General features: G+C 36.8%; 1 protein-coding gene across 1 annotated transcript in view; it reads right to left on the bottom strand.

The window, feature by feature from the left end:
- TAF4B (TATA-box binding protein associated factor 4b) overlaps nucleotides 1-19,869 on the bottom strand; it is a 127,233-nt gene that overhangs the window by 70,389 nt on the left and 36,975 nt on the right. The window contains exons 8-9 of the mRNA XM_043558506.1: nucleotides 15,298-15,433; nucleotides 14,532-14,637 (exon numbers count right to left, since the gene is read on the bottom strand). Coding sequence (XP_043414441.1) covers nucleotides 14,532-14,637; nucleotides 15,298-15,433 — 242 coding nt within the window. The remainder of the gene's footprint in view (nucleotides 1-14,531; nucleotides 14,638-15,297; nucleotides 15,434-19,869) is intronic.

Here is a 19,869-nt window from a genome sequence, read left to right as displayed (position 1 = left end):
TTCAACAAATATATTAAGTATAATAAATATATTATTTTTATCACCTCTCTCATTCTTAGCAGAGTAGTATGTAAATGGTAAATAGTTGAGGAAACTTCCATGCATTCAGAACAGTGTGCTATTTATCTATTACAATATACTGAGAAGAACAGTGGGTAAAAATGAGGAGTCGAACTGCCCATAGTGTAATCCTGACTGCCAGTTATTATCTGTATGAAATAAAGCAAATCAATCTTTCTAGACTTGCACTGTCAGTAAAATGGAGACAATAACAATCCCTACATATTAGACTGAAGATTGAAGGAAGTAATTCATATCATGGGAAAAGGAATTGGTTTAATATACAAAGAGCTCCTACAAATAACTAAGGAAAGAACCTATGATCCAATGGAAAAATGGACAAAGCACAAGAATTTTCAGTTAACAGAAAGTTTAAAATGACTCAAAAATAAGATGTTCCACTCATAAGAGAAATATAAGATATAACCTTTCACCTGTTAGACTGGCAAAAACTTGTTAATAAAGTTCATCAGAACATGTGAAAATATGCTATTGTAAGCTCTGTTGCTCAGCGTAATTTGTAAATCTAACCTCTGTGGAGATTTACTTGATATTATCTGACAATTTAAAATGAATAAGCACTTCTTTCTAGAAATTATGTGAAATAATAGCCACTGCAGCTTTGTTTTCCTAGTACAAAACACTGGAAATAGCTTAACTATCATTATTATGTAACCATCATTATGTAACTGATAAAAATCTCAAATCACAATGAATATACACTGGGATAGCACAACCTCCAAGATTTATTACTACTAAGTTGTAAAAAACAAAATGTAAAACATGATGTATTGTATACTACCATCTATTTTGAGACAATTACATCCAGAAAAATACACAAGAATTTGCTAACAGTGGTTGGCTCTAGAATGGGAACCTGGGTAGCAGAGTGAAAAAGAAGCAAGGGAGAACCATATTTTTCCATTGTGTATCCTTTTTTCCTTTTGAATATTGTACAAAATATATATATTACTTAGTAGAATAAATTTGTTTAGAAAGTATAAAGAAAAAATTTACTTTAAGATCAAATTTTTCCCTTAGATTACTAATCTCTGGTAAAATAATTTTGCCTTCAATCCTTTTTTTTTTTTAACCACCCTCAAGCATAACCTCTATACCATAGCCAGCACATAAACTCACACAACACCCTATTTATTCCTCTTTCATGCCTCTGTGAACTTATTTTTCTCATGGGAAATCCCTTTTGTCTTTCCTCTTTTGACTCAAATGTAGTGTAACATACTGAAGGATTTCCCAAACCTTAGTGATTTTAAGAACCACCCAGGAGTGTGTTCAAAATGCAGGTCTCACAATCAAATACACACCCATTCAGCACCCACAATTCATGTTCAGTGGGTCTATTATAGAGGGTTTTTTTTTGTTTGTTTGTTTTTAAACAAACATACTTAGGTGTCTGTGAGGGACACACTCTGTGGACCACACTTGGAAAACTACGGAGTTATCAAATTAAGAGCACTGGGGCACCTGGGTGGCTCAGTCAGTAAAGCGTCCAACTCTTGATTTTGGTTAAGGTCATGATCTGACAGTCAGATTCAGAGACTGAGCCCAGTGTCAGCCTCCAGGCTCCATGGAGCCTGCTCTGAGATTCTCTACCCCCCTCCCCCACCCATCTCTCCCCTGCTCTTGCTGGCTCTTGTGCTCTTTCTCAAGATAATTAATTAACTAACTGTACCAATTCTAGAGTTAGAGACCAAGGTTTCAGTCCCTGTTCTGACAGTTATTAAAAGGATGACCTTAAACAAATTTGTTCACATCTCTATTCATCAATTCCCTTATCTAGCTTGGGTGAAAACTGTAGCTATTATAAGATTTTGAATGAAAACTGTATTAGAAACTAGAACCATATTAGAAATCAAAAATGAGTATGTAGAAGCACCTGGTTGGCTCAGCTGGTGGAACATATGACTCTTGATCCCAGGGTTGTAAGTTTGAGCCCCACGTCAGGTGCAGAGATTAGTTAAAAATAAAATATTTTGGGGGGCACCTGGGTGGCTCAGTTGGTTAAGCATCCAACTCTTGATTTTGGCTCAGGTCATGATCTCATAATTTGTGGGTTCAAGCCCCACGTCAGGATCTGTGCTGACAGCGTGGAGCTTTCTTGGAATTCCCTTTCTCCCCCTCTCTCTGCCCCTCCCCTGCTCTATCTCTCTCTCTCTCTCTCTCTCTCTCTCAAAATAAATAAAATCTTTTTTTTTAAATGAGTATTTATTCATTGAAAAGTAATGAAACCATCACATATTAACATAAGTACCATTTTAATGCTAACAATGCCAAAATTAAAAACTAATCACTCAGAAGGATAGCATTGTGCTCTATTTTTCCAATCTCTTTAAAAATCCATTGACCCTCTTCACTTTGGATGAACCTTTAACTAATGCATGGTTTTGTAACATGTGTTGGTAATCTGAAAAATATTGTGTCACTGAGTTTATACAGATCTTCCAAATTTAGATTCACAATATGCAATCCAAAAATCACATGTTAATATCTGCAATAATCTTATCAAAAAATCTAAGTATTGAGAAGATGTTAAGCTCATGGTAGTGGATACAAGGTTTGCAAATTTTTAATATTTGCTTAAAAAGCTCAAACTTTATCACTGGCAAATAAATGCTGTCAGTTGTTTTCCCTGAAGTGACAGACTCTGTTTTTTCATTTTCACAAAAATATCTGACAAATTCCCAAGTCTAAGTAACCACCGTTTGTTTTTCAGTTGCTCTTTGTTCTTTCAAGTAAAAGTGGTGCTCCATGGAAAGTGGTTAGTTTAGCTCACAATTGAAACACAAGCGCAAGCACTTGTCCTTGAGACAAACGTGAGACCCCCAACATGCAGAAGAGCTTTATGCAAACCTCCTATTTTGTCACACAGAATACTAAAAAGGTGTGTACTCAAGGGTTGAGACCTAATAAAAATAATAATGCATGACATCTCATTACAAACAAACAAACAAACAAAACACCTAGGTTCTTTTCATTTTCTGTGAGTGTGTGAGGGTAAAGAATGAATGGCTACCAGCATAGTTTTGTGTCCCTGCCTCGAGTAACACTAAGGTGCCAGAGGTTTTGCCACTGTAGTTTTTGAACCACTAATCAAATAATATACTGAAAAGGGCAAATAACATTATTATTAGTAGTAGTAGTATTAAAATTAAAATTGTTTTAACTTCACAAATTCCCTGAAAAAGTCCTCATTTTCAAAACTATTTTCTATAGATCACATTTGGAAACCTGATGGTTATACTTACAGTCCCAAACTTATAATGAGCAGCAGAAATACTATGAGGATTTGCCAAGGTTCAGCCTCCAGAGATTTTATTCTGGGTAAGCCCACAAATCAATAATCTCAGTAAGTTCATGGGTAGTTTTGAAATTGATGGGGCGCCTGGGTGGCACAGTCGGTTAAGCGTCCGACTTCAGCCAGGTCACGATCTCGCGGTCCGTGACTTCGAGCCCCGCGTCGGGCTCTGGGCCGATGGCTCAGAGCCTGGAGCCTGTTTCTGATTCTGTGTTTCCCTCTCTCTCTGCCCCTCCCCCGTTCATGCTCTGTCTCTCTCTGTCCCAAAAATAAATAAACGTTGAAAAAAATTGTTGACCTATGCTATACTAGCAATTGTTTATTTATAAATTGTTCTGAAAGTATCTACCACCCACTTCCTATATTTAATATATTTTCCATTATTAATACTGTTAAGAAATTTTTATGATAAATAACACCATACAATTGTCACTATCTCTTGGCTTTGATCCTTCTTGAGGATGCCCATGACATATAAGAGACATGTCCTATTTCCTGCCCATGTAACTTCGACCTTTGCTTCATCTACCTCTAATACCTTTTCTTCCAGTTCATTCTGCACCTAAGTACAAACATTTTTCCTAAACAGCATTTTACTATGACAAAATCTGGCCAAAAACTTTGAAAGACTTCATATCTTTTCTCCCAAGTCTTTATTCATATAATTTTCCTGCGAAGAATGTTTAAGAGCTTAATTTCTATTGAGATCTAGTATAAGGCAACTCCTCCAAGAAGACCATTTTGTTGAATTTTAACTCTAGATTTAGAGCTAATCTGGGCATAGCTCACATTGATGCTTTATCTTTCCAAGATGAGAGGTTTCTTTTGTCACTAGAGGCTCTCCAAAGTCCTGCTTTGGAAAGATTAACTATATGTATTATTTCATAGGTTATATAACAATATGTATTATGGCTATACCTGTACCTATAAGGAAAAGCAGACTCTTTAATAAATACATGATGGGGGCGCCTGGGTGGCGCAGTCGGTTAAGTGTCTGACTTCAGCCAGGTCACGATCTCGCAGTCCGTGAGTTCGAGCCCCACGTCGGGCTCTGGGCTGAAGGCTCAGAGCCTGGAGCCTGTTTCCGATTCTGTGTCTCCCTCTCTCTCTGCCCCTCCCCCGTTCATGCTCTGTCTCTCTCTGTCCCAAAAATAAAAATAAAAAAAAACGTTGAAAAAATAAGTAAACATTTAAAAATGATAATAATAATAATAATAAATACATGATGAAAAAACCACATATAGAGCAAGGTGAACATATGTTTAAACTATATTAGAGAATCTGATTCTTACAATATAAGAAAAGAAAGGATATCCAATTTAATGAAGTAATACTGTCTATGCAAATAGCATGTAATGTGTCCTATGTTATTTTCCTAAAAGTGTCTTTTAAAGCAAAAGTTTAAAAATAACACATTAAACCCCTACTAACAGAGGTAATATGTATATGCATTATCCATCCGTGAATATTTTACTATTTTTTCCTATAAGAACTCTTAAAAAAAACCTTAACCTTAAAGCATTACCATATCTTCAAAAAAATCAATAATAATTCCTTATTATCATTAAATAGCCACTCAGTTTAAGTAGGGTTAACTAAACAAACATGCAAAGGTACAGTCATATTTGTCACTTCTAATGCTGAAATAAGAATAAAACATGAATCTCTGGCTCCCTCTGGTGTTTAAGTACTGGTGTTAAGTGCCTGGTGAATAAGTTCCCTTATTCATCCCAGGTACAATGACAAGCAGAATAGAAAATATAATTCTCTTAGTGGAAAAAGTCATGAACAAAAAAAATTTTTTATTCAGTTAAACAAGTAGTTTTGAAAAAATAGGCAGATATCATCCTATGTTATTAAACCTCATCCAGTTAAAGTCAAGACAAGATCTAATGACATACACTATTATCTCCTCTTATTTTACAAAAGAGTCAACATCAAGGTCTTTTTTAAGCTTCATTTTAACAACTGAAGTGACATTAAGTACCCGAAATAAACCAAACATAAGTTTAAAAAAATGTAACTTTAAAAAGATATGCATAAACCATGAATAACCCAAATTACTTATAAAGCATTACACAAAACAAAAAATGTATCTTACTGCAAAAATAAAAGGTATCTTTAAAAATAGCTATGGTTATAGAAACTTCTACTCTCTTTTCAAAATTCATTACTTGAGCAACTATTTGAATGTTTATTATGGACCAGGCCTTGTTCTAAACATTAGGTATACAATGGTAAATAAAAGTGACTATAAACACCCAGAGAGTCTAAAAGGAGTGGGAAACACAAGGAATGGTAAACAAACAAACAGGATATTTTCTGATGAGTCCTTCACAAGACAGCAAGTGTGAATGAAGAAACTACTTTCCGTTGGCTGGCTAAGCAAAGACTCTCTAAAGAGTTAACTTCTAAACTAAAATGAGGACCAAGCCAAATGAAGACTGGAGGAAAGAGAGTCCAGGGAATATCACATCTACAATATGCCTACGTACAGTGGGAACATGAGTAGTGTGTCTGAAGAACAAAAAGGAAGTGAACAAAAAACCCGGGTCCCTTACACCATGCAACATTATATCTGCAATGATCTGCTTACTTTCAGTTTTCCCAAATGTAAGACAATCTTCTGTCTGACTCATGCCACTGTTTTTTAGTATGCCTGTTATCTACAGCCTTACTGAATTCCAACAAACAGAACTACAGTTCAAGATAGCTGACATCATAAAAAAATATCAATTGTTGGGGCATCTGTGTGGCTCAGTCTGTTAAGCGTCCAACTTTGGCTCAGGTCACAATCTCACAGTTTTTGACTTTGAGCCTAGCATCAGGATCTCTGCTGTCAGCACGGGCCTGCTTCAGAACCTCTGTCCCCTTCTCTCTCTACCCCTCCCCTGTTCCCGTTTGCTCTCTCTTAAAAATGAATTAAAAAACATTTTTAAAAAAGTCAATTCTGGGGCGCCTGGGTGGCTCAGTCGGTTAAGCTGCCGACTTCAGCTCAGGTCATGATCTCGCGGTCCATGAGTTCGAGCCCCGTGTTGGGCTCTGTGCTGACAACTCAGAGCCTGGAGCCTGTTTCAGATTCTGTGTCTCCCTCTCTCTGACCCTCCCCCGTTCATGCTCTGTCTCTCTCTGTCTCAAAAATAAATAAACGTTTAAAAAAAAATTAAAAAAAAAAAAAAAGGTCAATTCTCCTTAAACTAATCTAATCACATGACCTCAATAAAAAATGGTTCATAGATTCTAAATTTCTAAAATTCACATGCAGTAGAAAAATAAAGTGAAGATACCTTTGATAAAAAAAAGGAATAAACAGAGGATTTACCTTGTCAGATCAGATATAAAAACAATGAAAGAATCATAATAGAAAATGCAAAAATGTTAACACAGAAATAAAATAAAAACACTGCACTAAGATGAAATTCTAGAAATGTGCCCTTATATAAGTGATAATTTATTATCAGGTAAAGGTGACATCTCAAATCAGAAAGGTAAGGATAATGAATTCTTTAGTAACTACTGTTGAGACAGGCATTCCAACTGGGAAAAAGGTAATTTCTGCTGCAGACATTTACAAAGATAAAATCAAGAATTATTGAAAAGGTAAAGGTATATGTACATATACAAGATGTGTATACATATCTTGGAAGAAAATATGGAAGCACATCATTATGAGCTTGGGATGAAGAAGGATTTCTTAGAAAATGGTAACATTCAAAAGCCATAAAGCATGAGTGATAAATCGAATATTGTGATTTAAAATCTTCTAAAACAAAAGACACTAAAAACAAAGTTGCCAGTTAAACAAAAGACTGGGAGAAAAATATTTACAACATATATAACAAAGAATTACTCTCCAATATATATATATATAAGTCTAGAAAGCAATAAGCACTCAACAGATAAATGAGCAAAAGTAATAAGCTAGAAATTTCCCAGAGAAAATACTAATGGTGACATTTTTGCTTCAGGCAGTAAGTGGACTAGATTTACTGAGGAGAAATTACACTGCATTCTAACTAGACCAGCATAAGACATTTTCATTCTAATGTTGGGTGCACAGAAGTTGTCAAAAAAGTTGTCAGTAAAAATAAGCAATAACCACACTCTAAAGGTAAAACTACCCCAGGGACAAATGCCTGTGGCTGGCACTAGTTCTCAGACCCCTTATAAAGTGGAGAAATTGTATCTGAGACTGCTGGATTCAGTCAGGTTCCCTAGAACAGGTGCTAAAGTGGTCCCAAGTCAACAGTCACCCTGGTTCCTACAAGAAAGTCACAAATCCTCTCTGGAGTAAAGCAAATTCATTTTAGGTCCTCAGGTTTAATCTGATTTACACATCCAACAAGGTTTTAAATTCAGCAATTATATTTTTCACTTCTAAATGTCCTTTTTCATCACTGTATTTATTTTTTAATATTTATTTATTTTTGAAGGTGCAAGCAGGGGAGGGGTAGAGAGGGGGACAGAAGATCCAAAGCAGGCTCTGCACTGACAGCAGAAGCTGGATGTGGGTCTCGAACTCCCGAACCATGAGATCATGACCTGAATTGAAGTCGGATGCTCAAATGACTGAGCTACCCAGGTGTCCCATATTCATTTTTTTAATAGAAAATTATTACTTGCTCATGTTTATGATTCCACATTTTGTTTTTAGCCATTTTATAATAATTTCTAACAATGAATATTTGATTGTCCAATGTTTGATGTTAGTAGGGTTTCAAATGTGCTGCTGTTTCACTGTAGTTTAACTCAGGTGATTTTTCCCTGTCTGTTTTACCATTGAAAAGTGAATACATACACATACACACAAAACTATGGGAACAACATTTTTAAAGTGTTGGAAACAAAAAGTCAACCCATAATTCTAGTATCACTCCTGACATCACTTTCTACATAAATAACCCAAAATAAACTAAAAATTATCAGAAATAAGAACTTAACAAGGCAGTTGGCATAGGATTAAAAAAAAAAAAGCAATGTGCATTCCTATGTAGTAACAGAAAAGGCAATTACCAAAAATATATTTATAATAGCAATAAAAAAAGAGGCACCTAGGAATAAATTCAACAAACTGTGTATACCTATAGATGAAATTGTAACACTTTATCAAAAGATGTTTAAGAAAGCATGCATAAATGAAGATATAAATCATGTTTATAGACAGAAGACTAAAAATTATAAATAAATCAGCTGAAGGACAATAGACTCAAGGCCATGCCATTAAAAATTCCAGCAGACATTTCTGGTGGAATTCAAATACTTAAATTTATATGGAACAGCAAAATCCCAAGAACAGACATGAAAATCAGTAAGAGTGGAGAGGTGGGATATGAAAGTGAAGGAAGGAAAATAAATAAGGAGAGGTAGGTAGAGGAGGTTCCTTAACAGATTCAAAATTTATTTTGAAGTTATGGTAAATTGAGAAGCATCCTACTGGAAATAAACAAATTAACCAAAAAGATGAAGCAGAGATGAAAAGATTAACTAAAATGGATAGACAGCCTAGAAAAGATCCATGTGTATATGACATAGGAGGCATTGCAGATCATTGAGTCTTCATTAATGTTGTTGGAACAAATGATTACGCATATGAGAAAGAGTGAAGTAGGATCCCTACCCTACGTCATAGAAACAAACAAACCCAAAATTAAACCCTTTTGGGGTGCCTGGGTGGCTAGGTTGATTAAGCATCTGACTTCAGTTCAGGTCATGATCTCATGGTTTGAGTTTGAGCCCTGTATCAGGCTCTGTGCTGACAGCGTGGAGCCTGCTTCAGATCCTCTGTTTCCCTCTCTCTGCTTCTCTCTCAAAAATAAATAAACATTTTAAAAAATTTGAAATTAAACCCTGTTGACCAAGATTTAAATATAAAAAGTAAAACTTTAAAATTTTTAGAATATCATAAAGGTATCTTTTATGATACCAAGGAGGATAAGACATCAATAAGTAATTCATATATAAGAAATTGCTAAATTCAACTACTTTAAAATACACCATAAAGTGTACTGAAAACACTAACTCCAATAGATATTTGCAATACACAAAAGTGTAAAGAATTACACTAGGACTTCTGCTTCTGCTGTAGACTATCACTTATAACAGACAAATTGTTCCGATTAAACAAAACTAACAAAGCCCATTTTTTTTTAAAGTTTCTTTGAAGGCAGATAAATGCTGGGAAAACCAGGTCTTGAGGAACCAGAGTTCCAAGAGAAGAGAACTTCATGATAGGAGGTTCCTCATGATAGGAAACACAATTCTCTCCATGCTGTTTTTTCCTTTGGGCATGTGCAAATTCTTGATAAGGAATAAGACACTAAGGAGCCATGGAGAGGGCAGCTACTAAGTAGAAAAGCCAAAAGAGCATTAGGCAAACTCATGAGGATAGAGAGACAGGAAAAAGTTCAAGGCTGCCAAGGCTGCCAAGACTCAGAGTATAGGCCATGATCCTATAAAAGAATTGAGGCACAAAGAAACAGACCTGACATCGTGTGATGATTTTTCACTTAAGGAATGGAGCACTAAAACTCTGCAAAAGGGGGCACCCGGGGCGGCTCAGTTGGTCAAGCATCCAACTTCAGTTGAGATCATGATCTCAAGGCTCGTGAGCTGAGCTCTGCATTGGACTCTGTGTTAACAGTTCAGAGCCTGGAGCCTGCTTTGGATTCTGCCTGTCTCTCGCTGACCCTCTTGCCGTTCACATTCTGTCTCTCTCTCCCTCTCAAATATAAATAAACATTTTTTTTTAAATGTAATTCACTTAAAAAAAAAAAAACTGCAAAATAAAAGTCAAAGAAGCCAGGCGAAAAGCTTTATGAAAAGCACTCTGAGAAGGAATCTGGGAGATGGCAAAAGAGCATCAGGAATCTGTCTAATGTAACTATTTTGGATCTTCTGAATCTTTTGAAGGCTTCCAACTTCCAAGGGGATGGTAAGGTAAACTGTGGTTATTTGGGTCAATTTCAGCTGTTAGTTTGGCAGAAGCTCCCCATCCCCCAGGCTGCAGCCCTGGAGCAGACAACTATGCATATGTATTGGAGCAGTCTGCACAAAGCTTGTTGCAACTAGGATGAGGAAAAAAACTGTCCTCGAAATATCAGGAGTATATGCTAGGATTACTGATTGTTGCTTCTGATCATAGAGATGTAGACAATGAAGTGAGTGGCCCATTGTTGCTGCAACTCCTCCCTCTGTTGCAAGGTCCTCACCCTCTAGCCATAGGGACAGCCAAGGCATTTAAAGGGCCAGTCTCCATTTTTCCGCATGCCCTCATTTTCCTCTTTTGGAAGCCCAACATGAAAGACTAGGACATTCAAAGGCAACAGAATGTATGGGGGCAATTAGAATGTCATCAAACATGCCTAGGGAAAAGCAAAGGCTAAAGATGATCTAAGATCTAAAGTGTATACCTCAGGTTGATCCTTCAACAACAAAACACACACAAAACAAAAAAACAGCAAGCCCTGGGGAATGCGAAGAATCTAATTTCCAGAGATGCCACATTATTAGATTTAAACGTCCAGTTTTCAACAAAAAAATCATGACACATACAAAGAAACATGAAAGTATGACCAATTAAAAGAAAAATAAAATCCACAGAAAACTACCCCTGAAAAAGACCCAGGGACAGATGTACTAGACTGCGACTTTTAAACAGCTGTTTTAAAGATGTTCAGGGGTGCCTGGGTGACTCAGTTGGTTGAGCATATGACTCTTGATTTCAGCTCAGGTTATGATCCTAGGGTTCTGGGACAGAACCCCACATCACGCTCCATGCTGACCATGGAATCTGCTTAAGAGAATCTTAAGTAAGCATGGAGTCTGCTTAAGATTCTGTCTTTCCCTCTGCCCCTCGGCCCTCTCCCTGACTCATACTCTCCAAAAAATAAAAAATAAAAAATAAATTTAATTAAAAAATAAAAAAAACAAGCATTGAAGAGAGATATAAAAAACAAAGGAATGAAAAGGAGATAAATAAAAGATCAGAGACAAAATAGTGGAAATTAAGGGAGGTAAGCAGAATAAAATCCATACTACTGTATCCCCTGAAGAGTGAAACATAAAACAATGGACTAGAACTAATATTTCAAATTATAATCCAAGAAAACTTTATAGGCATCTCAAGAGAGCAGAATCTGCATATTAAAATGCCAATTGGGAACCTAAGAAAGTTAAGGTCAGAATGGGCAATGTTTCACAGCATATCCTGATACAAAAATATTACATTTCAAAGATGAAGAAATAAATTCAAGGCCTTCAGATGAGAATATCAAATACATAAAAACAACATAAATATCAAGCAACAGTGGAGAAGCATTTTTTAAAACGCAATACAAAAATGTTACAAAAATGTTAATTTCATATCCAGCCAGATGTCCTTCATGTATCAAGGACACTGCAGCAGTTTTTTGGTTTTTTTAACACACAAGAACTTAGGGAATTCTACACTAATCAGCCTTTCTTGAGTAGAGGAACTCAAGTAGAATTGGTTCATTCCAACGAAGAGATAACTAAGAAAACGTCAGAGAAAGGGCTGATGATGATCATTTTAACATAAAAGTAGACCTACAACTAAAATGCAGATGGAAACAAGGAAGAAAAACTACTGCAGAAATTATTTTAAATTATGACAAAGAAATAATGCAACTAAAAATGGAAGAAAGTTGAGGAAGAAGAAAATAAAATATCCACACACTAATTTTTATACAGGAAATAGGCAGGAATTTTAGAATATAAGAACAAACCTAAAATTATAATACTTCTAGAACAAAGCATAGAAGATAATCTCCGTAAGCTAGGATTACACAAATACTTCTTAGGTAAAACATGAAAAATATAATTTACAAGGAAAAATGTAATGAACTGAACTTCAGCAAAATTAAATGTTTGCTCTGTGAGAAACACTGGCGAATGATAGAACATACCATAAAGAAAATATTTCCAAATTACTTATGTGGTAAAAAGCTTAGATCTTGAATACACAAAGAACTCTAAAAACTCAACCATTAGAGGGGCTCTTGGGTGGCTCAGTTAAGCGTCTGACTCTTGGTTTCAGCTCAGGTCATGATCTCACAGTTCATGGGTTCGAGCCCCATGTTGGGCTCCACCCTGACAGTGAGGAGCCTGTTTGGGATTCTCTCTCCCTCTCCCCCACTCATGCTCTCTGTCTCTCTCTCTCTCTCTCTCTCTCTCTCAAAATAAATGAACCATAAAAAAAAAAAAAAAAATCAACCATAAGAAATCAACTCAGTAAGAAAAAATGGGCAAAGGATTTGAACACACACTTCATCAAAAGAATGTATGTGGATAGCAAATAAATACAAGAACAGATGTTCAATATCTTTAGTCATTAGGGAAATGCAAATTAAAACTACACAATAACCATAATACACTTATTAGAATGGTAAAAATCAAAAGAACTGACGATACCAAGAGGTGACAAAGTAGAAGAGCAAATCAACTCTTATTATTGCTAGCAGAAATGCAAAATGGTACAGTTCCTTTGGTAAAGTTTGGCAGTTTCTTTTTTTTTTAATATTTATTTATTTTGGAGAGAGAGTGCGTGCGCATGCACACAAGAGGGGGAGGGGCAGAGAGAGAGGGAGACAAAATCTAAAGCTGGCTCCAGGCTCCAAGCTGTCAACACAGAGCCCGACATGGGGCTCAAACTCATGAACTATAAGATCATGATCTGAAGTCAGTCGCTTAACCAACTGAACAACCACCCAGGTGCCCCAGTTTGGTAGTTTCTTTTTTTTTTTTTTTTTTTTTTTTTTTAATGTTTTATTTACTTTTGAGACAGAGAGAGACAGAGCATGAATGGGGGGAGGGTCAGAGAGAGAGAGGGAGACACAGAATCTGAAACAGGCTCCAGGCTCTGAGCTGTCAGCACAGAGCCCGACGCAGGGCTCGAACTCACGGACCGGGAGATTATGACCTGAGCCGAAGTCGGAGGCTTAACCGACCAAGCCACCCAGGCGCCCCGGTAGTTTCTTAAATAAACACACACTCACCTACTGATCCAGCAATCAAACTCCTAGATATTTACTACAAAGAAATGAAGACCTATGTTCACATAAAAATCTGTATATAAATGTGATTTTTTTTTAAATGCAGGTGCCCCTGTATATAAATGTTTATAGCAACTTTACATATTACTGTAAAAAAACTGGAAACAGCCCAATGTCCATCAACAGGAGACTACAAAGGTTATTTCTCACCAATACAAAAGAACAATCTTTTAATATTCAAAATGATATGGATGAATCTCAAAAACATGCTGAGAGGAAAAAGATGCAAAAAGGTTAATGCAATTTGTCATTTATGTAAAGTTCAAGAATAAACAAAAATGATCTGTGGGGATGGACATATGAATAGCAGCTGCTGGGGGCGCCTGGGTGGCTCAGTCAATTAAGTGCCCAACTCTTGGTTTCGGCTCAGGTACGTGATCTTGCAGTTTGTGAGTTCAAGCCCTTTGTTGGGCTCTGCGCTGTCAGTGCGGAGCCTGCTTCTCTTTCCCTCTCTCTCTGCCCCTTACCTCTCTCTCTGCCCCTTCCCTGGTCATGTGTGTGCGTGCACTCTCTCTCTCTCTCTCTAAATTTTAAAAAACAAATTAAAGAATAGAGGTTGCTGGAGGCAAGGGTTAGAAGGTAATTGATTTGAAAATAGCATGAAGGGGGGCGCCTGGGTGGCGCAGTCGGTTAAGCGGCCGACTTCAGCCAGGTCACGATCTCGCGGTCCGTGAGTTCGAGCCCCGCGTCAGGCTCTGGGCTGATGGCTCAGAGCCTGGAGCCTGTTTCCGATTCTGTGTCTCCCTCTCTCTCTCCCCCTCCCCCGTTCATGCTCTGTCTCTCTCTGTCCCAAAAATAAATAAATGTTGAAAAAAAAAAAATTAAAAAAAAAAAAAAAAAAAAAAGAAAATAGCATGAAGGTAAAGGATATGTTCAGCATCTTGATTATACAGGAATGTATATTTATCAAAATTCATTGAACTATACACTTAAGATTTATACACTTGTTTATAAATTATACTCAATAAAGTACTGTCGGCTTTTTAAAAAGGCATCAAGATATTTATTTTATAAGTACTATTCTGCCATCTTTTTTGTTAATACTACTTCCTTAAACCAGACCAAATTTTAACTATTTTCTTTACCTGAAAGATGTTATTCCATTCTCTTTTACTTTATTTTTCTGAATAGGAGATGCTTGGAGTGACAGAATTTTATTTCCTGGTAGGGTAATTTGCTTTAAAATGGAAGCTATAAAAACAAAAGAAGAAAAAAGAATTAAAAAAAAATCAGTCATGCCATATTAGGAGAAATGCAGGACAGCAGCTTTTAATATACCCAGAATAACCAAAAGAAATTTCAAGCTGTCCTAGAACTATGTTTAAACTCAAAAATGACAATGAATTTATTCCCTGCATGAAATCATCTTAGAAAAATCAAAATTTCTTTTCATACAGTCTTCAGCCTATAGGATTACCAGCATTATGAAAATATGCATAAATAGTGACAAGTGATGTTAATATATCATTTATATTTGCATATTTTAAAAATACATGAAACTTCTTTTGTGTTAAGACTGATTTCCAAATGTAGAAAAAGTACATTTCAAAAAGAAATAAAGCTATAGCAATTTTTGTAAATTAAAAAAAGTGCTTTATTCACTAATACATTGTTTTATCTAATTACAAAATACCATGAGTAGTTGCTTCTTCTACTCTAAAATATATATCCCTAAAAAGTAGCTATGTATATACAAAGAATGTACTAGTGATTTTTCAGTCCTCTCTCCTAGGTCCTACTTAAGAGTACCTTTTCTTAATATAACAAATAAAAAAGAGAACACAAAACCCCATCATGTTCCAAACCCAGCATGATGGGGCCGGGGATGTGGGGGTGGGGGTTGGGGTCTACCTGGAGGAAACTGACTGGCAGGTATTGCAGTGCTCACTGGCATCTTCTTCTGTCCAGATTTCTGAATGGTCAATGCTGAGGAATGGGGAAGTGTGGTCACTTGTTTTGCAACACCTCCTGAAGGCTGCTGGACTACCTGAAACAATGAGAGTTATTAATACACTCATTCAACTAAACCTGCTTTAGGAAAGAACAAGCTTTCAGTTGTAACAGAACAAATGATTGTGCTCACCTAACTGTAAATATACCTTTATGTTAGCATAACAAGAAAGTCTACCTAAAATTTATATCTGTATGTAGCAAAATTATCTTGTTCCAAAGTGAAAAATAGGACTTTCTCACGCAACGTACAGTAAAACCTTGGTTTGTGAGCATAATTCGTTCTGGAAACATTTTGCTTGTAATCCAAAGCATGTGTATATTCAAGTGAATTTCCCCATCAGAAATAGTGGGGACTCAATTTGTTCCACAACCCAAAAACATTCATATAAAAATGATTACAATACTATAATACAAAATAAAGAAAATACAGCATATAAAGAAAAATAAACAGGGGCATCTAAGTGGCTCAGTAGGTTAAGCATCCAACTTCAGCTCAGGTCCTGATCTCACCGTTTGTGAGTTCAAGTCCCACATGGGGCTCTGTGCTGACAGCTCAGAGCCTGGAGCCTGCTTTGGATTCTGTATCTCCCTCTCTCTCTGCCCCTCCCCCACTCACAATCTGTCTCTGTCTCTCAAAAATAAATAAATGTTAAAAAAAAAATTTTTTTAAGAAAAATAAACAAATTAACCTGTACTTACCTTTGAAAACCTTTGTGGCTGGTGTGAGGGAGATAAGAGAAACGAGGGTTATTGTGTAGGACGACTTGCACTATCACTAACAGAATCAGTGCTATTTACTGGCTCAATGGAATCTTTTTCTTTTTGTGCAACTTTAACAAGGAACCTATCCAATGACACTTGCTTTTGCCTCCTTTTGAGGATTTTGTGGAAATGTGACGTTGCTTTGTCATTAAACAGATTCATCCCTCACACTGCTACAGCCGTATTCAGGTGGTGCTTTTCTACAAAATTTTGCAGTTTCCCACATTGTACACATCTCCCTAATCTCATTTGAAGTGGGGGATTCCTCCACCTTTTTTTCCTCCTCCTCTGCATAGGAGATCTCCTCCATAACCTCTTGTTGTTGCTCACAATGCAACAGGTGGATCCAATGGTAGGATGCCAGTTGTGGGCACCTTCCAACATTCTGAAAAATCAGATTTCTGCCAAACGCTGCGGCCTGAGACCAAGTATCTGAGTATGGGACACGATCACCCACAATCCCACATTGAAGAGAGACAGAGAAGAACCACTGGCTCAGCTGTGATCATGTGATGTTTGGCATCACATACTACTTGTATTGTAAGGCATCACTCATTGATCAGGTTAAAATTTATTAGAAATGTTTGCGGGGTGCCTGGGTGGCGCAGTTGGTTAAGCGTCCGACTTCAGCCAGGTCACGATCTCGCGGTCCAGGAGTTCGAGCCCTGCATTGGGCTCTGGGCTGATGGCTCAGAGCCTGGAGCCTGTTTCCGATTCTGTGTCTCCCTCTCTCTCTCTCTCTGCCCCTCTGTTCATGCTCTGTCTCTCTCTGTTCCAAAAATAAATAAACGTTGGGAAAAAAAAAAATTAAAAAAAAAAAAAAAAAAGAAATGTTTGCTCGTCTTGCAGAACACTCGCAGAACAAGATACTCGCAATCCAAGGTTTTACTGTGTTTTATTTTTAGAGTGTAATTCAAATTTACGCTATCCACTGCCCAATTTAACTCTCCATTTGGATCATATTTTCATTTTTTTTTTTAGTTTATTTATTTATTTTGAGAGAGTGCAAGTGGGAGAGGGGCAGAGATAGAGGGAGAAAGAGAGAATCCAACCCCACAGAACTGTGAGATCATGTCCTGAGCCGAAACCAAGAGTTAGAGGCCTAACTGACTGGGCCACCCAGGTACCCCTTTTTTCCTTTTAATTATTTATTTCATTTATTTTGAGAGTATGCATATGAGCAGGGGAGGGGCAGAGAGAGAGGGAGGGAATCCAAAGCAGGCTGCACTGTCAGGTGCATGAGATCAGGACCTGAGCCAAAATCAAGAGTTGGACACTTAACTGACTGAGCCACCTGGATGCTGTGTATTTCTTTATTATATATTTTATATATACTTTATAGGTATCTGCATTATTTGCTTTTTTATGATTAGCATATACTACATTTATAATTAGAAAAATGAAGTTGAGTTTTCAAACTAATATTACTAGAAAAATAATAAATTCTACAATGAAATATGCATTCACAGTTACATTTATGCATTCAGACTGAATCTTAACAGAAACAATCCTAACAATTCTGGCCTCTTTCCCCATTTACCCACATCTTCTTCCTTAATATCCTTTACTAAGTATTCTTTTTCAGTATTTTAGTTTTGAAAAACAGTAATAAAATATTATTAGAGGGTGCCTGGGTGGCTCAGTGGTTAAGCATCTGACTTCAGCTCAGGTCATGATCTCACCTTTTGAGAGTTCAAGTCCCACATCAGGTAAGCATGAGCCCTGCTTCCGATGTAAAAACAAAACAAACAACAACAAAAACGACAAGCCCTGCTTCCGGTGAGCTCTGCTTCTCTCTCTGTCCCTCGTGAGATTCTCTCTCTCTCTGTCCCTTGCGCACTTGCACCCTTCTCTTTCTTAAGGGAAAAAAAATATATATATATACATATATATATATACATATATATATATATACACACATATATATATATACACACATACACATATACACACACACACACACACACACACACATATGTGTTTGAGTTAGTCTTCATACCATTCTGATAGGTACTCACATAATAGCCTGAAGCTCTGTCCCTGAGGTGGATGTGGGCCCTACACAGCCTGGCTGTATGCGACTTGGACTATAAGGAGTGGAGGTGGGGCAGACAGGGATAGCACCCATGGGACCGAGGCACCACTATGTGGCCCTGACAAGGACAAGCTGGGGACAGCAAGCCTCAGTGCCCACCTGTAGGATCCCAGGTGTGCCTGGCCCTGCCTACAGCCCCACATGGGATCAAGATCATACACGTGGGGGGAGACAAATATGCCAGTTAAAAACATATAAATATATCTTTATAAATGTTTATAATTATTATATATATTATGAATATACAAATATTTATATAAATGTATATGATATGTGGTATTTATACATATCACAAAGTTCTGAGCTGGGATTTAAATAACCCTGGATCCCTATTATTCCTCATCTTAATGATTATGACACTTGCGGCAGCATGTACAGCACACTGCACGCTTGCTGAACAAAATAAAATACAATGAGTGAGAAAGAAGAGCATTCATTAGCGTTCTTTGAAAGTACCACTTAAAACCACAGTATTAGGCATCTTATGGAGATTGAGAAATTATTGCAGAGAGATGGAAATTTACCTGAAGAGATATTTATTCCTACTTGGCAAGCAAAAGAAAGCTGTATTATATTTTTGCAAACTTAAGTCCTTTATTTAATTTCCCTCCAAAAAACCACTAGCAAGGAAAATCACTAAGTAGCACATACCTTAGCCTTTTCTCTTGACATGTCAAATTCTGATGTTTTATTTGAATCTTAAAATAAATTAATGTTCTAATAGTTCATAGAAATATAGGTCTAGGGCTACATAACATTACTTAGGTTTTTTTTTTTAATTATGATTTTTACATTATGCTCTGGGATATGTGACAAGGAACTATTGCTTTCTCTGTATTTCAACCCTCACCTACTCCACTATTCATAAATACACAGCAATCAAATGTTTATCTGTAAATAACTCAAGTAGTGCATGCACACACAGCTACTGGATTCAATCACTTACTATCTCCTCTAATTTCTATACATTATTCAATATGTGATTACTGGAATGAACTCAGTAAGGTTGAGTTCCAGAAAATAGAAGACCCTAACTAAACAAAAGCTGCAGTATAAAAGTCAGTTAGTTAGTTGCCAACCATTTTTCAGAAACAGCTAATATATGGTTCTTGTACCACAATTCCTTACCTTCTGGGACAATGGCATACACCACTAAACACTTCTATATGCCCACATTCAGCCTCAGAATCTTAACACAGAGCTCCAGTTAAATCCTACAATGAAAATTGAAACTTATTTGCCATGCCCAATCTAAATTAAAACTCAATCTTGGTAAACCTTAGAACATGCTGTTTCTTTAATTTAATGGGCCTTCTAAACTCTTAAAAATGTGCTCAGGGGCGCCTGGGTGGCTCAGTCAGTTAAGTGTCAGACTTCAGCTCCCATCATGATCTCGTGGTTTGTGAGCTGGAGCCCCGCATCGGGCTCTGGGATGACAGCATGGGGCCTGCTTCGCATCCTCTGTCTCCTTCTCTCTCTGCCCCTCCCCTGCTTGCTCTCTCTAAAATAAAAAAACATTTTAAAAAATGTGCTCAAATGAATTCTTAATTATGCCACCAGCTTTTATAGGAATCTGTAAATGCTGCTTAAAATTGAGAACCTATAGGGGTGAC

This window comes from Prionailurus bengalensis, chromosome D3 (assembly GCF_016509475.1).
Source record: "Prionailurus bengalensis isolate Pbe53 chromosome D3, Fcat_Pben_1.1_paternal_pri, whole genome shotgun sequence".
Lineage (NCBI taxonomy): Eukaryota > Metazoa > Chordata > Mammalia > Carnivora > Felidae > Prionailurus > Prionailurus bengalensis.
The sequence above is the reverse complement of the archived record's forward strand: the minus strand, read 5'-3'. Positions and strand labels throughout refer to the sequence as shown.